Here is a 22,398-nt window from a genome sequence, read left to right on the forward strand (position 1 = left end):
CCACAACAAAAGGAAACTATTTCCATCAAGTAGCTGTCTAAGACGTTCAATGGACCCGTCACTCATCATTTAGGATTCAGTTTGCTTACTGTGAAAAAAGTAGAGCGGATATCTGGTATAGTTTCATGTTTCATGCAAAAAGGGTGCAGAGGCAGTGTTTAATGATCGTGAAATTCGTGAATTCTAAACGCCGCTCTTCTCTTCCTCCCCTGATAAAAAAAAATCCACGTCTCTCCACGTTCATAAGCAATTATTAACAAGTCAAATTTTGAAACAAAAAATGGCCCGATTTTGTCAGCCTAAAATTCAACGATGAGCTGACAAAATCGGGTCACCACTGTATTCAAATCATGAAATTAGTGATCATGAGATTCGTTTATAAATTTATTGCAGTTTAGTAAAAAATTAACGAACATCTAAATTTTAACTGTGAAACTATTTTTGAAAGTTTTTTTTTAATTCGCAAAAGCTATCGAGATACTTGAAATTGGTAGATATCTGAAACCCAAAACATTTAATAGACTTTTTTGTTTCCGGGAGTATTATTGATCCCGAATATTCTCATTTGAACTAAAATACCTACGAGGGATCTATTTTGAATTCATAGTGAATGACCAAATATTCTCTCAAGTTAAAACTTTGATTACGAATCAACATTATGGTTTCTTTAAAGGACGATCGGCAACCACAAATAAACTTAACTCTGTCACGATCACCCTGAGTGTAAAGGATAGAGGTGATTAAAGTGTAGAGTTGACGTTAGTTTGTTGCTTTTTAAGTTAGCTAAGCTAGGATTCAACTCTAGTTTACTTAACTGAATAGAGTTACATTCGACAGATAGAACGCAAAAAGTCAAATTTGAAGGAAGTTTGTCCAGAACAATCAACGTCACATCTGGTGTACCACAAGGATCATATCTTGGCCCTTTATTTTTATTTTTTTTTTGTGAATGACGTTAAACAACTTGTTAAATTTCCTAACGTTTCAATGTATGCAGATGTCATGAAACATTTCATGAAGATAAGTAAAGCGAACGGTCTTGAAGGTTCTAAAAACGAAATTCACACTTTTTATCTGGTGTAACAATAATGTAGGTACAGTTAACTCTCCCTTACTCGATATTCCGTATCTCGATACCGAGTTAGAGAACCATAATAAAAGTTGGTTTTCATGACTAACTCTATGGTCCCTTAGATCACAGTTGCACTGGTTTTGTGTTCTGTAACTCGATACCTCCCTAACTCGATGGTCCCTTCAATATCGAGTAAGGGAGAGATGACTGTAATTTATTAATCTAAAAACATGTTCGGATTTATAAAGCGATTGAGTTTGCATTTTAAAGACCCAGGTTCTTCCACGTTTAAAAAAATGCAGGTTTAAGAAATTCTCCAAAATACATAAATGGACAATTAATTAATTTAAGTTGACTAAAATATATGTAGGGTAGATGTACCAATAGTGGAGGTACTAAGCACGAGTGAAATTCATTTAACCGCCAAAATTCAAAAAGTGCAATTAATGTACATGTTAATGTTGTAACGGGAAGTAACGGCCATTGACTTGATGAGAAAAATAATTTCATCGCAGTAATCCACGGCATGTCAGTGAAAAATAATACCTCCACTATTGGTACACTGTTCCTTTAGTTGTGGTATATTTTTAATTTGTGTTCCTATAGTTGCGGTATCCGTTGTTTTCTTATGGGATCCTCCACTATAGGAACACTTTACCGCAACTATTGGTACAAGCAAGAAAAAGTTCAGCGATTTTAGTGATATTTCATCAGTTTTGAAGCGATTTGAACGCTCTTTTTGACTTTTCCATATATCAACAAGCCAATACGTCGATTGGCAGTGTCGGTTCTGTGACTAATGTAATGAAATCAGTGAAAACGACACTACCGCAACTATAGGAACACCCACAACTAAGGGAACACTTACCCTATCGAGATTTGAAACGAAGTTTCTAAGTAATCCATCCAAGAAATTCGTTTGGAATTAATAAGCTCATTACGCGTGGTAAAGAGGGATTATGGGCAGAATTATGAGAAAAAAACATTAAATCTGATATTTTTCCAAGAATAACTACAGAAATTGCTACTGAAAAGAATCCCTCCAAACATCGTGTCAGAGATTTTTTAACGAAATCTGTACCATTGATTTTCCGAGGATTTAATCCAACATTTCCGTTAAGAGCATCTTCAAGAATTCAAAGTTTTTTTTATGAAACTTGTGTGAATTCTTAGTATGCCTTCTGGGAATTCTGAAAGAACTCTTATACTTTTTATGAAATTCTTTCTAAATTTTTCTTGATAAATTGCTAAGATAATTGAAGAAAAAAAAACATTAGAATCTCTAAATAATGTCCCAGAACACGTTCTGATCAAATTTCTTGTAAGAAACCCGAACAGAATTTCTGAAAAATCGACGATCGGAGCAACAACTGTAATTATAATAAATAGTTTTAATTGGTGTGGAACCACGAGGAATCTTGAATAAGGTTGTGAAAAATCCATGCAGATTTGGAATTTGAATTCGAAAAATTATTAGAAAAATGTTTGAAAAGCAGCAGTAATATTTTGATATAATGCTGGAGAAATGCCGTGAGAAGTTTATGGAGGAACTTTATTAGGAATCTCAGGACAAATTAATCGAGGGAATTTTGAAAAAGGTAAAAACAGATTTCATCGAGTAATGCCTGAAGCATTTTTGAAGCAAATCTTTAGAGTAACCGTGGATGTCATCCTTATGAAAATGCCTGGAATAATTGCAAAATCTGCGTATGAATTAGTTAGGGTTTCTCGGATAAATATCGAAGCAATGTTTTTTAAGCTCTGGGATAAACGCTTGTGGAAGAGCACCTGTAAGATCTGTGGGAAACCTTCTAGAAGTAACAACTGAAGAAATCGGCGAAATCAGTGGAAAAACATCTGGAGAAAAATCTTGGAAAAATAGCGAGGATTTGTTTTTAGGGTAATTTCTGTAAAAATTACTGTAGTTTTTTTTTCTCAAAAACTTTGGAATGAATTTTTGTGGAAACGTTAATGTGCTCTAGGATTCCACGGACAAAATTGTGAGGATTTTTTTTTAAATTCCATTGATAAATCGATGGTGGAATTCCTAGAAGTATTCCAGAAGAAATCTCTGGAAAAACTACTGTAATTACTGTAGCATTTCTCGAAGTATGAGAAATTTGCACTAGGATTCACTGCAAGCAGACTTAAAAAGTGACTTCAGCGAACACTTGGATTAAAATAAAGACCCTAGACCTTAATCAAAAATAGAGACCTGCATTAAAATAGTGCTCTGACATAATTTTTGCTCTTTGCCTAAAATGTTAATTATGTTTGTATAACAGGCAAAAAATAATTTTTGTAAAATAATTTGGAATGTTTTTACTATGTTCCATATATTTATGAACGACACCCAAGTGGGATTGAACTGGCCTTTGTCTACCAAAAATCATTAAAAGTTGTTGAAGTTAGTTGAACATGTCAACTAACGTTTTGCTAGCGACGCAGCCGACAAAAATTAATTGGAACAATTTTGTGTCACAAAAACGACATATTCTACCCTTTTCTACCATGAATTACTACTCCCAAATAATTTCCCTGAGTGCAGCCGAAATTTCCTGAGAATTTCAGTTTTGTTTTCAGGTTGAATAAAATTCCCTGATGATTCCAAGTTTTCCAGCATTTTTCAGGTGGTAGACATTCTGTAATAAAGTAAACTTTCCGAAATTTGCTTTAAAACCTTAACTTCTCTGATCCCACTCGTTTACTTAGAAATAGAAACTTTGTTACGCAAATTTTCGTATGATAAATTTGAGCACTGTTTGAGAACCATTGTCTATACCTCAACTATATATGCAGAACAATACTGGCACGAAACAAATCGTAGATCTAGTGTGGAGAAGTCTGTCAATTAGGATGGAAGTAATTGTCTTCCTAAATAAGCTACCGAATTCGTAGGTTTAATGTAGGTATGTATGGTATGTGTATAGATAAATTTAATAAATATGCTTTTTTAGCCTTTTAGCTGGCTTAACAGAAAGTTGGCCTGCTAAGAAGAGTCGGTCCGATGCCGTTTGTCCACATATCCCGCAACAAACTTGTTCCAAGTTAACAGTTCTATGACGAGCTATGCTAAAAATGGGCCTTTTAATAGAATGTTGACATGTTATAACAAATATTGTGATGTAAAAGCAAAAACTTGCTTAAAAGAACCTAGATAAGTAATCAACAAATTGTAATTCAGCATGTAGAGATCTATGAAATGATTCACGACAATAAATAATTTAAATTCTTGTTTACTACTTATCGTTCAATTTTAGTTTACTACTATACTACTTATTTTCTAAAATATCAACAGTCTTTGTTGGAATTACATCGTTCTATCCCTCCGACCAATCCCAGCGAATCCGAGCAGTTTAAATATTAGTTCTCTTCTTGTGTTCTTAGAAAATCTCAAATAGTCAGTAGTGAATCAGAGTTACAAACATTTTTTTTTCTATCTTTATTAACGAGATTTTTAGCCCTGGGCTAGTTCATCTCGGGACCAACGGCTTTACTTCCCTTCCGAAGGAAGTCGTCACTTAATTTTTTTTAGTGACTATCTCGGGGATGGGATTCGATCCCAGGTCCTCGGCGTCAGAGGCGTGTGTTCTAACCACTACACCAGGCCCGTCCCTTCAGTTACAAACATTTATTTTTTACTTCATTTACTTGAATTTGAACACATTTGGCTAGTTCTTCACTCAGAGTTACAAACCCAACAACCTGAGCATGGTGTATCGATCTTAAAGCATTGCATTGGAACGAGCAAATGTTAAAATGTGCATCAGAAGCTTAAACATAAGAAAAATTATCTATTTCATTGCAAATAACGAAAATGGAAATTGAATTCATTTCATGAACCAAATTACTTTGAACGAAAGATTTGCAATAATTCTGCTCTCAAAGTTACTAACTAGAGGGGATCTGTTAATTGTGAAAGCTAAATTCCACTATTGCTGGCATTTTTGAGTAGAACATTTTTCGGTACAAAAACAGTGCCACTTCGAATAACTTTATAACACAAGAAAAATTAAAAAAAATATATAAGAATTGAAATATTAGAGTAAGAAAACAGAAGGTTGCTTTTTAAATCACAGTTGCACAGAGGCGTTACCTTCCAAAAATGGAGCTAAAGGCACTTTCCAGATGCAGACTGGATGGAAAGATTCCTTGAGATTATACACGCTGAAAACTGTCTACCTAATGTTTCAGCTTAGTATACCCGAAATTTAGTATGTACAGGTAACGATTATTCTTTCAATCCAAAAGCTGCGGTGTTCTCTCTCTCTCTTCCCCACAAATGTTGTCAAATATGAAGAGAGTTGCATTTACCCAATGGTAATGCATTTTTGGCACAATAAAACAAATTTGGGTAAATTCAATTTTTTAAAGCTTGAGTTGAAAGAACTCAGTTTTAAGTTGAATTCACACAAATTTCCTTTTCTTTTCTTTTCTTATTATTTCGTTTCAGAGAGCGAGTAAAGGCGCTTATGCCTAGGCTTCAGAGCCCGGATACAAGGAAGAAATACCTGTATGTCTTAACCTTCTTAGCTTCGCAACTCCCAGCGACTTCCTACACAAAATTCCCATTTCCCAACAATGAAACGGTTGGTACAGTTGTCCCCGTTTTTTCTGCCACAAAATTAAAAAAAAAATCGTCATTCATGTTATTTATGAGTGAATAATCTGATTTCCGTTAATTTTTGAATTATCTTCAACTCCATTAGTCTGCACAGTGGGCTTGGCCATTTTAATATTTGTGTCATATCACTGACATATGCTGCAAATATTAATATTGACAAGAAAATACCAGCAGAAACGCTGATATTTCCAGGATGTTTTTCATTATTGGCTGCGCTAGCACTAGAAAAGAATAGAATAGAATAGAATTCACACAAATTAAGGTATGTTTTTTTAATGACCTCAAATGCAGACTACCTAATGCCTACCTAGGAAATTTAGTCAATTTGGGTTTTTGGACGCAACTACGGTTTTGCGTTGAAACAATTCAGGTTTGAGTGGATCCGTGTTTCCGCGCAAGTCCTATCGTTCTGTATAGTACTTTTCATCGTTCTTCACTGAACATTTCCTTGTCTTCTTCATTTGAACAGTGATCTAAGTGCCCGTTCTTAGTCAGTTGGTCAACTTAAACCAGCTAGGTATTTATCAATATGCAGTGATGTTGTTCATGATTTAGTGTAATGTACTTCGAGATATAGAAATTATAGTATTTAAATGGAGCTTTGAGAATCTGACTAGGCAGTCACTACTTGATATACCTTAAATCCTCAAAGGCTCTCGGTATTAGATCAGCCAATCAACTTCGTGATACCTAAGAAACTTCGAAGCGTCTGTTAGAAGTACACAATCTTAATGTGATTCTTACAGATGCTTCGAAGTTTGAAGTACAACTGTTTAGACCATGTACCGATAATGATTTTTTTAAGCAAATCTATTAATTTAGTCCACCAGCAAATGAACTCCCGACTTCTCCACCGTCCTAATTGGTACCACTAGGTGTGTCTTCTTCGCACAGTCTTCATTCTCCCGGCGGGTTCTCGGGAACGAAAACACTGATTAAATTCCACTGTTCGCTTCGTCCGCCACTGCCTCGTCGTCATCGCCAATCGCATTAAACCGATCCCATATGCTTCCAATTACTTTCCACCGTCGTCGTCGTCGTCGAGCACACACAAGTTCTCAAGTGCACAACCTCTTCTTCCCCCGTGAAGACACAACAACCCAGACGAGTAGTACTGGAAGACACCGTCTTCGTAGACGACGACGTCGAAAAAAAAATCAATCAATGTGCACAATCCTTCTTCGTTCACTTATCGCACTGCTGGGAAGGGGGGCGCCACTGGTGCTGATGGTTTCGAATTAATGAGCACTGATTTCCACCAGATCACCGGAGTTTTGCGCACCGAAAAAAAAATCCTATCACAAAATGAAGTCAAAGCAGTTTGGCACTAACGAACACTGGTCGGAAACGCGACGACGAAGGGGTTGTCCCTCATTCCGGATTCGAACATATGTTTCTTCACGTGAACACACATCCTAGTTGGCGGCGACGACTACGACGCTTTTCAACCGCGCCCCGACTACTGCGATTCTCATGATTATGCATCATCTTCCTCTGTGCCGCACAAGAACAGAAAAAAATCGCATCACCAATTTTTTAAATCTTCCAGCCTTGAATGCCACGCAGTCCCGGAAGGTCCGGTTTGACTGGTTCTCGGTGGACGTCTTTTGGCAGTGGCTTTCGGCGATAGTTAACGATACGCTAGATCTTCTCTAGATAATTGGATGAAGAGGAGATCTTCTTGGACGGCGACGGCGGCGGCGGCACTTGACGCCGATACAGCGGGAGACACTTACCACTTTTCATTAGGATGATGCTTGGGCCGGCTCGGGACGGCGGCCTGCAGGGACTTGCTGGAGTCGGTGGAGGTTGTCCCCCCACTGGGTCACATACAACCGGCGCGGCACAACACTACGCAGTACGCACATACACGCAGGGTCCGCTGCGCACGCGGCTTCTTCTCTGCACTCGCGATCGAACGCACCCCGTGCTCCCTGGCACACACTGTATTGCGAACCCCCTGGTCAACGACAAAACCGTAGACTGTTTAACTGAAAACTGCGTAAGGACTCAACTTAACTTTGCAGATCAACTGAACGTTTGGGATGCTCGTCATTCACACGCACTCTCATTTGCTGGCGCTATTGATTTTCGCCCTTGCTATTGCTTCACTCTCTGTCACACGATCGAACTCTTCTTCGCCTTCCGCGTTCGATCACCCGCTGTTCACACTCTTGACTGTACGGAAACTGAACAAAAAAAAAAAACTCTTTTCTTTCTCTACGTTGCGGCCCGAGCTTGGTTTTGTGGTCTTGAACTCAAACATAAAAATCGAAATTGTCGGATAGAATCGGTCTCACCACTAGAACTTTTCGCACGCTAATCCGAGTATGAGGAAGCTTCGCATCGCTCTGCAGCAGGGGCGTTGAAGACTACAGTCAACCCCGAACGAGACTCTTTCACTTGTGAACTTTTTTCTATCTTTTCGTTGATGGATTTTTTTCTCCAGATTTTTCACATCACTGGTCATTCTACGGGGGGGATTGGATTTTTTTAGCTTTCTTCCAATTCGGCGGTGTCTTCTCTTCGGCTTCGGCTTTGGATGTCTACGCGCGCGGACTGTAGTGTATGGCGATCGCTTCCTCCTCGTTCCAGAACTCTTCTTGCGTGCTCGTGGGGGTGATTTTTCCTTAATTAATTTTTCTTTCTTCCCCTTTCGGGACTGCACAAATTGACACAACCAAATATCTAACGCGAACGTACCGGATGACGGATAAAAAAATTATATGTATTATATTTTTTTCGCTATGAAGAACGAACACTCGCGCGCGCCGCGGAAACTCTTCTCACTTCTTCTCTTTGCCAGGCAGGGTTTCTTCTGCTGCTGCTACTGGCCTGGCCTTCCTGTTTCTTCCTGGTATGTTTAGAGTGTAGTTTTAGTGTGTAGCGGTGTTATTGGTGGTGCTGCGCGGCGCTAATGAAGGAAAAACGGAACGACGGAATAACAAAAAGAGATTTTCGGCTCTACTCGGCGGACGCTCACACTCGGGTCGACTCGGGCCGCGTCCGAAATTGCGTTCCGGTGCATATCGGAGCAGTGCGTTTATGCGACTAAAGGGAAAATTTCGATGATGAATATTACACAGCTGCACTCTTGTGCCCCGGAATACTTGCCAGCACCCTTCGGCCACTCCGCTCCCGCTTTGCAGCGAGTTTGAGGAGCAATGTAAGAGCGAGAGAGCGCGAGCGACTGCTCACTGTGTTAGTGTCATTGCGGAGCCGATGGACAGAGGAAACCCAGCTCACTCACCCCAATCCCATGCACAAGTGCATCTCCGGCGGAAGACCGAAAAAAATTAGCCAGAATCTGCCGAAGTCGAATCCCAACCCGAACCGAGAGCGACTCTGCCACGGCTCGGGAGGACTCACTCACACCCCAATTCAATGCATCCACACCAACACTCCGGAATCGATTTTTTCCAGCACTGTACGCGCACAAGTGTGCGCGCTGGGCCGAAAAATTTTCGGAGCGCACTTTTTTCCCAATATTTACCACCCATCCCAGCAGGCGGAGGGTGTGAGTGGCCAACCACCACCACCGCATCCAAGCAAGCGCATGCGATTCGGGTGCATTTTTTCGGAGCCTACTCCATCGTCATCGGCAGCAAGAGCGAGACCCACCCGATGCCACCAAACACGACTCACACTTGCACCGGATTGCATCGATGCAAGTGTGCACCGGTTACTGGACGTCGTCGGGAGAGTGAGACCACCCGACCCCAACCCAAAACGCGACCCGAACGAACGACAGAACGAGACAACCCCAGGTAGCACACCGCCCGTACGGGGAGAATCCAACCTTCTACCGACCCCCCAATCATCACCCCTCACACTTCTTATGTATTGGTGAGTTACCCACCCTGTTTCGCTCAACGAACTCACCTCTTCGTCGTCATCGTCGCTCTCAGTTGTCCCACACGACGAGAAAAAATTTAATCACTTTTTATTACTCTCGCAGCCTGCTGCGATCCGTTGCATCGCCTTCCATTCCAACCCCTTCGCTGTTCAAAGAGCACAGCACAGCCAACCCAGATGAATTATGATTACGTGTAATAAAACAACATCTTCTTCGTCTTCGTCGTCGTAATCGCTTCGCGTTCTTCATTCGCGTGAAACGCATTTCGCGCTCCCTCCGCCGAACGAACCGAACGCAAAATTTCTTTGTTCTGCCTGCGCTCCAGTCCGAATGCGAGTAGTGGCTTTGTACTGGCGAACGATGACGATGACGATCGCGGAGGCCATCATCGACCGTGGCGGCAGCGGTGATGACGATGACGATGCGTGTGTTTGTTGCAGTAAATCGGGCGTTCTACGCATAATTGTCCCAAGTTCCGAAATATGCAATCGAGAAAAAGTTACTTAAAGTTTTTGCACATTTGTTCCTTGTTTTGGCAAAGTTTGTGATAAATTTGATTGAACTCATTACAAAAGTATAGAGGAGACTCCTATTATGAGACAACTCTATCAATATTGTTTCGGGAGGATGAGCGTTAATGAAATCTTCTTCATATTATTTCAAGGCCAATTATCACTCAGTCCGACCTGACATAACAACCAAGCAGTACAGTTTGTTTCAACTCAAGAATAAAAGCATCTCTTGAAACTAATCAGAGTTGTCAATTGTTGAAAATATGACTTTCTTCTGAAAGTTCTTAAATGAAGTTCCTTTGAAATTTCGTACAGGAAATTCCTTCAGGAAGTTTTGCCGGGAAGTTCCTTTGAGAAGTTCCTTCGGGAAGTTTCTTTGTGAAGTTACATCAGGAAGTCCCTTCGGAGAGAAGTTCCTTCTGGAAATTCCTTTGGGGAGCTCCTTCAGACAGCTCTTTCAGGAAGAAGCTTCAAGAAGTTCCATCGGAAAGTTCCTGAAGAAAGTTTTTTTTTTGAAAGTTCATTCGGGAAGTTTTTTCAGGAAGTTCCTTGGGAAGCTCCTTGAAGAAGTTACTTCAGGAATTTACTTCGGGATGTTCCTGCAGAAAGTTGTTTCAAGAAGCTTCTATGGGAAGTTCATTCTGGAAGTTCTTTCAAAAAATCCCTTTGGGAAGCTCCTTCCGGAAGTTATTTCAGGAAGCCCTTCAGTAAGTTCCTTCGGGAATTCCATAGGGGAGCTCCTTCGGAAAGTTCCTTTGAGAAGTTCCTTCGGGAGGTTGCTTCGAGAAGTCATTTCTAGAAATTCCTTTGGGGTGCTCCTTCAGAAAATTTTTTCAGGAAGCTCCTTCAGGAAGTTCCATCGAGAAGTGCCTTCGGCAAGCCTCTTCAGAAAGTTCTTTTAGGAAGTTCCTTTTGGAAGCTCCTTCAGGAAGTTCCTTCGGGAAGCTTTTTCAAGAAGTTCCTTCAGGATTTTTCTTCGGAATGTTCCTCCAGGAAGTTGGTTTAGGAAGTTCTTTCGTAGAGTTGTTTCAGGAAGTTCTTTTGAGAAGTTCATTCAGGAAGTTTCTTCGAGAAATCTCTTTGGAGAGTTCCTTCAGGAAGTTATTTCAGGAAGCTCTTTCGGAAATTCCATCGGGAAGCTCCTTCGGAATTCCTTTGGAGAGCTCCTTCAGAGACTTCTTTCAGGAAGATCCTTCATTAAGTTCCTTTAGAAAGCTCCTTCATGAAGTTCCTTCGGGAAGCGTTTTCAAGAAGTTCCTTTAGGAATTTCCTTCGGGATGCAAGTTGCAGCAGGTTGTTTTAGGAAGTTCCTTTGGGAAGTTCATTCTGGAAGTTCTTTCAAGAAATCCCTTTGGGGAGCTCCCTTAGGAAGCTATTTCAGCTATTTTTTCCATCGGAAAATTCATTCAGGAAGTGCCTTCGGGAAGCTCCTTCAAGAAGTTCGTTTAGGAATTTTTTTCGGGATGTTCCAGCAGGAACTTGTTTTGAGAAGTTCATTCGGGAAGTTGTTTCAGCAAGCTCATTCTGGAAGTTTCTCCGAGAAATCCCTTTGGGAAGCTCCTTCAGGAAGCTTCTTCGGATAGTTTCTTTGAGAAGTTCCTTCTGGAAATCCCTTTGGGGCAGCTTCTTCGGAAAGCTTTTTCAGGAAGCTTCTTCAGGAAGTTCCGGGAAAGGACTACGGAAAGCTTCTTTGGGAAGTTCCTTCAGAAGGCTCCTTCAGGAAGTTCCTTCGGGAAGCTCCTTCAAGAAGTTTCTCCAAGAAGTTCCTTCGCGATGTTCCTGCAGCAGGTTGTTTCAGCAAGTTCTTTTGGGAAGTTCATTCTGGAAGTTTCTTCGAGTAATCCCTTTGGGGAGCTCCTTCAGGAAGTTATATCAGGAAGCTTCTTCAGGAAGTTCCTTCCGGAATTCCATCGGGAAGCTCCTTCGGAAAGCTCCTTTGAGAAGTCCTTCGAGAAGTTATCTCGGGAAGTTATTTCTGGAAATCCCTTAGAGGAGCTCCTTTAGAAAGCTCTTTCAGGAAGTTCCTTCAAGAACTCAAGGAAAGAAGCTCCTTCAAGAAGATATTTCAGAAAGTTCCTTCGGGATATTCCTTCGGGAAGTTGTTTCAGGAAGGGAAGTTCTTACGGAAAATTGTTTCAGAAAGTCCCTTGGTAAAATTTCATAAGAGAAGTTTCTTCGGGAAGTTCCTGTGAAGAAATTTGAGAATTTCTTTCGGAGATTCCTCTAGAAGTTTTCTTATGAACGGCAAAGTGTCACCATTTGAAAGAAGCGCAACTTGAATGTTATGAACTCGAGTTGCGGATACTTCAAATTAAATTCATATGAAACATATCATTAAAATCGGCATTTTGTGAGAAGTTGCAAGATTTGTTTTGATAAACTTCACTTCATTGTTTGCAGAGAATACATTTTCTTGAATTTGGTTAGAAGCTACTCTAGATATTACTGCAATGAATTCTTCCAGCGACTTATGCAGCACTTTATTAAAGACTCTTTTGCAATTCTACCAGATTTTAATGTCTCAAAAACCCTCTCAATATTCTTTTTTGAAGTAGGAAATCCTTTAATATATCCACGGAAAGCAGCAGAACCACACCCATCTATATTTTTTCAAGAATTTCTAAAGAGATCCACAATCATTTGATAAATTTTGTTTTAAATACTGTGAGATTTTTTCCAAACTTTCTGAAAGAATCCCAGGGTTTGTTCAGGAGGTTTAATAATAATATCAATAATTACTTTCACTGGCAGGCATTGTATAATTCGTTCTCCTTTGATATTGAATCACGATCAAAGCAAGCGAAGAAAAACATCCTTCCCATATTAGTCCATGATCAGCAATGTTTTTTGCAACAAGCTTGATGAAGAACAGCAGCGAACGGAGAGCGATGATAAAACTCATTTATCTGGCTTGTTTGTCATCAATATAGGTGCTTTATTTCATTTTTCTATCAAACAATTCCAAAAGATCCGATAGCAATAGTATCCCCCTAGGTTTAAAACTTTTTTGAATCGGTTTCATCATGCACTGTCTGTCAGAGCTGTAGCAGAGACTGACTCAAGAAATTTCTGCAGATAATAATCCAGATACTGTTTTTGCTAAGAAAGATGAACTCTGCATAGTATATCATTAGACTTCCATTGGAGTAAGGAGCCTCTCTCTGGATTTTTTTTAAGAAACTCCTCTAAAATTTCAACATTATATGTAGGAATTCCTTCAATTTATTATTATTTTTCGTGATAATTTTTCATGAATTTTGAAAGTCACTCTTCTGTCGTAACGGATTCTATTGCGATTTTTTGTATTGAATATGTTCATGATCTTTGAAATTTATATCTTTTGTAAAAATAATACTGAAAAAATAACATATTTCTTGGAAATATTTGACAATATTTTGTTAGCAATTTCAAGCACCACAAGATAATTCAAAAAAATTTCTCTGAAGATCAATGTTAAATAATGAAAGTTTATGTATATCACTATGATCTTATACTAAAAAAACTCCTTATTTTAATAAATTCACAATTTGATTTTAAACACTCGTCAAGACTAAATTTCTAGGGATCGCGGAATGTTCGTTAGACCTCGGGGACGCGACTCTGAAAAATTTAATAGCCGCTGCTTTAGACATAATGTCAGCAATGTCCTTAGAAACTTCAAAGCGTTTTTCATCTTGATTGCCTCCTTGAATTACAAAAAAACATTTTTTTTTTCGAGCATCTTTTTCAGTAATTCACGCATTTTTTGCGTTTTGGCTTTGAAGCCCTGTGAATTATTCTAAGTAAACTTCGCTGACTTATTCCAGGTATTTTTTATTCAATACTTACTGTTGAAATTTATCTAAGAATACCTCCAATCAAAATTTACATACGAAGTTTTTGAGAATGATTATCTAGCCTATATTCAAGCGAGATAGACGTCTGTGGAAAACTTAAGAAGTTGATAAAGCATTTAGTTCAAGAAGTGTATTGTGGATTTGTGGAAACATCCAGAACCCTTGGTTTTACCCTTGGTGTTACCCTTAGTGACCTTGGAGTGACCTTGGCCGTTGCCTTGCCGTAGATCGTAAGCCAGAGTGCGATTAGTAGACCCGAAGACCTTGAGTTGTCCTACCGTCTCGAAGTACGCTGCAGTACTCGTACGTTACGCTCGAGTCTGCAAAACGGACGAGGAAGTGCTTTGGGCCGCATCGGTGACCGCCATTTTGTTAGTTGCGATGCTGTCCGAGGAAAGTGAAGGAAGGATAGGAGGAACAGGAAGCCAGTGGTGAGAGGAGTCGCGGTCGCAGACCATCCGAAAAGCGGAGCTAGTCAACGGTGACGAGGGAAGGACGGTGGTGAGGTTGCGGAACGGAGAAGGGGCCCCGGCATCAGAAGAAGAAAGAAGAAAGAGAGTGGAAGGTAGGAGAAAGCCAGTAAGGAAGTGGGAAGCCAAAAGGTACCTGTGTGCAAGAAATCAAATAAAGTGGGTGTAAGTGTCGCAAAACTGATGTTCAGGTGTTTTCTTGGTCTATAGAAGGGGGTCTCATTGATGCCGGATAGGGGGCTGCCCCATTATTTACAGAATTTATCCATAGTGGAAACATTTTCAAAACCGTTGTAGTTTTTCATGGGAAAGCGTTAAAAACAGAAACTAAAAACCTTCTCAACGTTTCTTCAGAAGATTTATGCAATCCTTATATACCGTCACTTTCCGTGAGAACCATAGAAGGAACAATCGATTAAGCACGTCTTCTTATCAAAAAATGGTTCATTATCTAAACGAGAAATTTTAATTTGTCATGTCTTTTAAAAAAGAGAAAGCCACATATCTCAATATTATTTCAACAGTTCTTTTACGAGCATTGGAAGGAGTTTCTCAAGAAAATCTTTCAAAAACTTCAGCAATTTTTAAACGGTTTCTTGATTTGTGTTTTACTTGATAATTATTCTACAAAAAGTTGCTCCAGGAAGAATTTAGCAAGATACTTCATTGATTTCTTTCAAATCAGAGAATCATTCTTGGATTTTTTTGAATTTCTAGAAAATTACCTAGGAATTTCTCCCTCGTTTTACCCAGCGACTTCTCTGAGAACATAACCTGAAATTTCTCAAGAAAAATTTTGCACAGAATAATTTAATGATTTTTCGCCATACTGCCTTGTAAAATGTAATGAAAATCGAATGAATTTCGTTTACTAATCCAAAGAAAAATCGACACATGGAAATCCATCACTGCATATGCACCTCGAGATGACAAACTCGAGATAAATCAAACTAGATTCTTGTTGTAAAAAAGTAATGAGTGTCCTAAATGATACTGAATGAATTATTGTAAACAATCATATCACCTAGAGACGACTAGTAACCTCTGTTTTATGACCCTGAAAATTACCCATATTGCATACTTAGATTATAAAGCAAAAAATAAACTATTGCATTAGTCCTTTTTACAATATCTCTATTTATTTGATGAATATTTGTTGCTGAAATTCAAGAACAAGTAGATTTGACTCCAGGGAGTCGCCTTTTGATCGCCAATATTGGTTAATGCGAAGTAGGCCGTAATTGGAATTCGTACGCATCGTTGATGATTGTTGCTAAAACATGGTACAATTTCGAATTCAAGAAATTCAGTTGGTATTGCACTGACGCATCTGAAAAAGTATCAGCATGCTCTCTGCATGTCAGCGTATATAGTGATACATTTCCGAATGGATATGAACTATGAAGACTGAGTTTTTTTTCAATTTGAAATTGCGAACTGCAATGTCAACATAGCTGCAAAACGAATGACGGGCTACTTAGGCTTAAATATTATTACCCAACAATGTCCAAGCATTCATGATAGAAACGTGCTTGAAGTCGTGGAAAAAACTGTATAATGGTTTACCTAATCAATGGAAAATGTATAGCTCATTTGTTGGCATTTCTGATGTAATTCCTGAAATGATCTCCAGTGAAATTAGTACTCGCTCTCGAAGTCAAAAACGAGTTGTTGATGAACTCTTCGCAAGTTCCTAGTTGTTATTCTTAACAGTCTCTGACTTATCTTCCGGAGGAGTTTGGATAAGGTTCTTTTTAGAAGCCAGGTTAAGCTTCCTTCTAAAGACGTAGATTGCCTCATAAAATTCATCAATATTGCATTCAGCAAGTGAGTCAGATATGGGTCCTGGTCTCCGCCATAACTCATTCAATTATGTCGACTACAAATTACAGCTCAAAATCATTTCATAAGTTTCTCTAGAGTCTTTTCCAAAACTTCCACCAGATTTATGTTTTATATTTTCCGTTGGAAGTGTTTACGAATCTTCAGAATATTTCAAGGAAAAGAGTAAAAAATAGAAAAAAAAAGACTAATCAACGTTTCATTACAGAATTCATAATAGTCTAATGCACCGTTACATTCTATAAGAAACGTGGAATGGCTTATCGATTTAACATTTAATTTCTTGTCAAAAATAGTCCATAACCCAGCAAAGGGAAGAAATTTCGATGCGTTTTTTTAAGAAAAAGGAGTTTGAATGGCCTTGAGGGAGTCACGTTTCGTCCAAAGAATTAAGTAATCGTACAAAGAAGGTGTCGAAAATAGTAATTTTTGGGCGACATCTCTGAATTAATTTAAAAATTGTTCGATTCTCGAGTTTTTTTTGCTCAAATTCAAATTAAACAGCGTTCATGAAAATCAGTTTTTGCTCTGCAGTTGCCATATAGAATGCAGTGAAATTATTTTAAATTGATTGAATAATGGATCAATGCTATAATTTTACATGTACAGTCCCCAGACATTTGAATTTGACATCTTGCAGTGGTTCCAGATCGAACTACGATTAACTTATTGTTCTACGAACTGTGTTACCAGCAATCAAAAATCTGTAACAATTCAAAATTAAGGGGGTTAAAAACAAAGATGTGTAAGTGGCAAAAGCCCAGTTATGAGAAAATCGATTTTGAAGTTTTTTCATCAATTTTTCATTCCATATAAATTATATGGGAAGCAGAAAAACTACTGCAATTTGTGTTATTTGTCCTATACTTATTAATCATGGATTTATCGTTTTACGGCTAATCATCCAAGTGGAAGTTTGAACAAGTACCGTCAAACTAAACATAACACATACTTCGCAATTGGACAAATTGATGTGAAATTTGCGAAAAACTTTCACGTCTTCTCGGGGAAAACGAACTCACGACTCCCTGTTTGCTAGATAGGGCGCGTTACCCATACACCACGACAGGACTCATGACCGCAGAAGTTTCCTGAATTAGATTTCAGCTCCATAATCACGCGCTTTGTCTAGTGAACAGGGAGTCGTGAATTGGATTCTCACCGAAAAGACGTGTAAATTTTTCGCAAATTTCACGTCAATTTGTCCATTTAATCCAAGTGAGAAGTATGTAATATGTTTTTTTTTGTTGAACGAAAATATCATCTAAAAATACCATTGTAAGCTTGAAAACTGTAGAATTTTTTGGTAGGCTCAATTCAAAACCGACCAAAAAGTCATTTGCGTTTGGGCCCCTCAATTGACAAAAATCCACATAGGACAACTATGCTTATACCGGCAGTGCAGTAATGTGGCATGATGCAATCCCTTGTCCTCGCCATCTGCTGCCATCACATGCACTTCCTCTCCACCACAACAGAATCCCAATTCGTTGATGCTGCTGCTAGTGCTGCTCTGCTCTGTGATGGTGGTGGTTGTTTAGAGAGCGATGCGAGCGATTAGAAATGGCCACTTGTTGCGTCTTTTTGAATTATTCTGCTTCTACCCAACTGCTGGCTGCCATATGCCGCTTGCCGTTGCTTGATGATGATGATGATTTGATTCGCTCGCTTCGCTCTAAACACGTTTTTCGATTCGGTTTTTCTTCCTCCTCGTTCTTCTCCCTGCTGCATGGTTTAGCTTCCAAGCAGAAATGGTGCTTGGTGGTGTGAGAAGTGCGTGTACCGTTTCGTTCTAATGCCAGGTTTGGTCGATGGTGATGGTTGTGGTGGTGGTGGTGGGTCCATTATTAGATTTTTCTACGATTTCGGGGATGGGTGGTGCCTATGCCGATGGTCGTCTAATGCCGTCTGCTTAGGTTTGTTAGAAAGAGAAAACGAGATTGAGCCCGAAATTCGATCCGAAGAGTGCGGGCCGTTCGGTTTTGATAGGCGTTCTAAGTTTCAGTTTTAGGCGTGTAGGTTGGCACACGCACAAAAACTAGGCCTATTTTTTCAGGAGATTAGAACGCACGAAAAGAAAGGTGCTTTTGCTGATGTTATATTATAAGAATAACGTTTTTTTTATCGAGAATATTGCAGCTACGATATAAATTTATTAAGCTTACCTTATACAAAGGAGAAATCAACCGTTTGTATGTGTAGAGAAGTAATTGTAGAAAATCAAGGTAAGACCGTGTCCGAAGCCGTTTAATAAACTTTCAATCTACTGGACGCCACTTATACACAGATGGTAGTCAGTGTTAAGGGCAAGTTGTGGGAATGCTAGGAGTATGTGATGCAACTATCAAGAATCGGCAGTTTATTCTACATCGGTCACCAGCTAACGAACGGTAACGGCATATGATTTTGTTGCAAAGAATATGGCCATTTGAAGCATATATTATTAACAGAAGCTGAGATGCAGAGATAAAAATGAAAGCATCGTGGCAGGTGATCGTGAGGTGAGCGAAAGGTGGAAGCAGCACTTCGGTGAACATCTGAATGGCGATGAAAGCACGTCAGTACTGAGGACGGTGAAAACTAATCAGTCCCCACTTTGATAGAGATTGGCAATGCCATTCACCAGCTCAAAACCAATAAAGCTGCTGGTAAGGATGGTATTGGAGCTAAACTCATATGGATGTGCCATTTGTATGCACTGGTTGATAGGCACAATCTTGCAAACAGCTACCAGAGTAGTGGAAAACGGATTATATGCCTCATCTACAAGAAAGGCGACAAGTTGGATTGTGACAACTACCGACCGATCATCACCTGATTCTGAGGACTAACGAACGATGTGAGCATGAGCATGATCGCTGCTACTATGTTACTGCAAAGACATCTGTACTTACAAGGGGAACCAACAGATGCTACTAAGTATCAGTAGCATCCTCAATGTGCTGATATTGGTGCTCTCATTATTATAACAAACAATATTAGGATTAGCTGCGTCTGAATGCAGGTCAATTTGAGGATGGGGCGGAAATGTTGGTGTGTAACTTGCTTTAAGGTGACCGTTGAGTTAACGCTCTCTGCACTCCCATAAGAAATAAACTAGGAGTTGGGAAAGGGTTGTTTAAGAGATTCGTTTTGGTGACGAAGCAGGAAGGAGTTGTGTTGAAGCAGTGTTACGATAAACGATGAAAACCTTTGAAATCGTGTATGAGTTCATCTACCCTGTAATCTAACGATCTTTATGCACCGTACTGTATCGAATTGCCGGATGCTTCGAAAGCTGGACACTGACATTTTTCACGGTGTCTATGGAACAAATTCCATTTTTTTTCGAATAGAACCCATAATCATGATATCTTCTACATTCTCCATGGAGAAGTCGAAAACAATTTTTTGAGTATTTGAAGGCCGATGCCCGGGATTCGAAGCAACAACAGGAACATGCGAAAATTTAACGAAAAGCAAAGTATTTTTCTGTAGTGATTTTGGGGTGTCCTTGGCAACCGGTGTGTTTATAGTTTCATGACAATTTTCATACAACAGCGATAGCTTTTGTTATACTGACTGCACTGATTGTGAAGTGCTTCGCTTTCTTACTGTAGTGTGAATGATTTTTCCAGCTCTGTTTCCAGTCTATATTTTTGAAACTCGCTGAAAGGGGTAGCATATTATTTAAAATTATAACTTCATAACGGCTTGTCTGAAAGATTAGAGGTTTTCTACAATGCTAGAGGGAAAAATACATTGCTCATTTTTTTATAACTTCCAAATGAAAGCTTTACAATGAATTTTCCCGTACAGGATATCTCATTTTTAACATTATTTGATTTATTTTTTCAAATGTGCCAGGGGATGACAAGTGTAGTTCATTGCCCAGAAACCCAAAATCTAATAATGACGGCCAAATAGCCTTAATTTTTAAAATTAGACATTAAAATAATAAATAAAAATTAACGTTTTATTTTTATTGGCAAGGCAATAAAAATGCATATGAATGAAATTCTGATAAGTAAGATCGTTTCCGAGATTTAATGGTTTATTTTTTGTTCTTCCAATAAAAATAAATAACTTCAACCTTCAAATTGAGCTTTCATCGAATAAATATTATTGGTTTTCAAGAATTTCAATCCCAGTGGGTTAATCAGTAATTCGGAGTCAAAAATACTTTAACGAGGATCGCAGCAAGCCGTGCGCGCGGGCGGCTGCGTTTTGAATTTTCTGTCACGTAAATTTCGGTTCCGCGAATTTTCAAATCGAATAATGTGAAAGTTGAATTTCCTGGTGGTGCTATTTCAATTGCAAATGTTTTTTACAATAGTTTTGTAAAATGGAAAAAGTGACAAACATGACTTGTGGCGTTCTGCATGGTAGATTTTTCGTGATTCCGCTGGTGGTTCGGCCGGTACTTCGCCACCCGAATAGTTTTTTGTAGTCGGTGAAAAGTGTGATTCTGTTAATACATAGTTGTCATGGTTAGGAAATCTGATGATGATGGTCAGCGCTTTCTCAAAACAAATGTTTAAAAAAGTGATATACCGCATTTGATTACGATTATTGTGCTATAAAAAGTTAAAAAATATTTAAAACTAAAATGAATTGTCCAGTTTTGCTCTGTTCATTGTGTGCGCTTTATCGACGATGCACTGATGCTGTTAATTGAAATGCGGACTCATCCAGAGGAGGTAGATTCAATTTTTCAACAAATAATTTTGTTGAAACTTTTTATGGAGACTACTCCTATATTCGGCGTTAGGACAAACAAATGACTTGGGTGAGTTCGTTCCAAGGGGTGGATCACTTCTGATGCATATGTTAAATTTGAATTATTTCATGCATTAAAATGCATTTAAATGCACACTCAGCAAAATCGCATTTCATGGCATGCATTTTCCCACAACCTCAAGGAAACCTGCTGCTCACCCAAGAAAATATTACCTTCGAATTAATATTAATTCTTCGTGTTGTAACCGATTATGTTAATACTTCGATCTGACTAACAAAGGGCTGGCCCGCTTAGCACCCGCAGTGAGGAAAAATACAAAAACCGTACTTTTTGCCGGCTGCGGAATGGACGCTTCTGGCCAGCTGCTGGCACTCCTCGGATTCATTGGAGCATTGGATATTACTATTTTGGGCTTAACTTTCATATGTGGAATAAATGTAATCCTAATCCTGTATCCACTAATAACCTTAGAAATTAATATCTAGTACCGTTATCTCTCGTCAGTCTGTAATTTAGACCACGCAGTGCCAGGGTACCCAGAAGGGAATTTAATCGTGAGAGTTGTGGTTTTGAAGACACGGTCTGTTATTTGACAGCCCATACACTATTTAACCCCTTTACCTACACTCGTGTCCCTTAATGAAGAAATATTCATTCTGCAAGAGATAGGTACTTGAAGGAGGAGAATACCAACCCTAGGAGCTTAAAGTTCCTTTCCTGTCCCCAAGATCCTTGACCTTCTTAAAAGAAAATAAAACAAACTATTCGGACAAAGAGCTACCAAATTAAATATATTTTTTTTCGCTTCAAAGTTACATCTTGATGTTGGCCTGTAACGAATAAAATTTATAATTAATATAATAATGATGATTTAGCAAAAAAAATGCACTTGATGCAAATCGATGTACAATAAATGTGCACCGAACAAGCGATCTACCCCTTGGTTCGTTCCAATTAAACTGCACCTTTTCAATGCAATCTGGGCAATTTATGTGTCATATATTGGATCAATTTGTCTTCTCGTTTCAGAGAGTGAGTAATGGCGCTTAAACCAAAGCTAATTAGCTAGGTCATAAGGTGGAAATACCCTTGCCCATCCCTGGAAAACAAGCGCGCATGGAGTGACCTTAACTTTATTAGCTTCATCACACCCAACGTTGGCAAAAATACTTCATTCACACTTGTCCCCAATTGCAAAAGATACACTCATCTACACATACACCAAATTTGAATCCGGTCGCATCACTCGCTTATAGTGAATCCAAGGCCATCACCCTTTCCTACATTCAACTCCTTGACATCTATGAGGGCGTCGGTGAGTCGCTGACCTCTCTTTAAGTAGGTGTCATACCACCATTATCCTTTCCTTTCCTCGTAACGGAGAAGATGGGCGTGGCCGGCAATGGAAATTTTCATGTCTTTTCATTGTTTTTTTCTGACTTCCGATTGGACAGCTATTCAATCCA

At 39.1% G+C, this 22,398-nt stretch overlaps 1 protein-coding gene across 2 annotated transcripts in view; it reads right to left on the reverse strand.

The window, feature by feature from the left end:
- The window catches only part of LOC5565069 (mushroom body large-type Kenyon cell-specific protein 1), a 602,053-nt gene that overhangs the window by 252,198 nt on the left and 327,457 nt on the right, over window positions 1-22,398 (reverse strand). The window contains exon 1 of one of the 2 annotated variants that reach the window (XM_021857636.1): window positions 7,433-9,988. The exons of the other annotated variant lie outside the window; for it this stretch is intronic. Within the exon in view, the coding sequence (XP_021713328.1) occupies window positions 7,433-7,442 (10 nt within the window). The 5' untranslated portion in view covers window positions 7,443-9,988. Of the gene's footprint in view, window positions 1-7,432; window positions 9,989-22,398 lie in introns of those variants that run through there. 2 annotated transcript variants of the gene reach the window in all.

Source organism: Aedes aegypti, chromosome 1 (genome assembly GCF_002204515.2).
Source record: "Aedes aegypti strain LVP_AGWG chromosome 1, AaegL5.0 Primary Assembly, whole genome shotgun sequence".
NCBI lineage: Eukaryota > Metazoa > Arthropoda > Insecta > Diptera > Culicidae > Aedes > Aedes aegypti.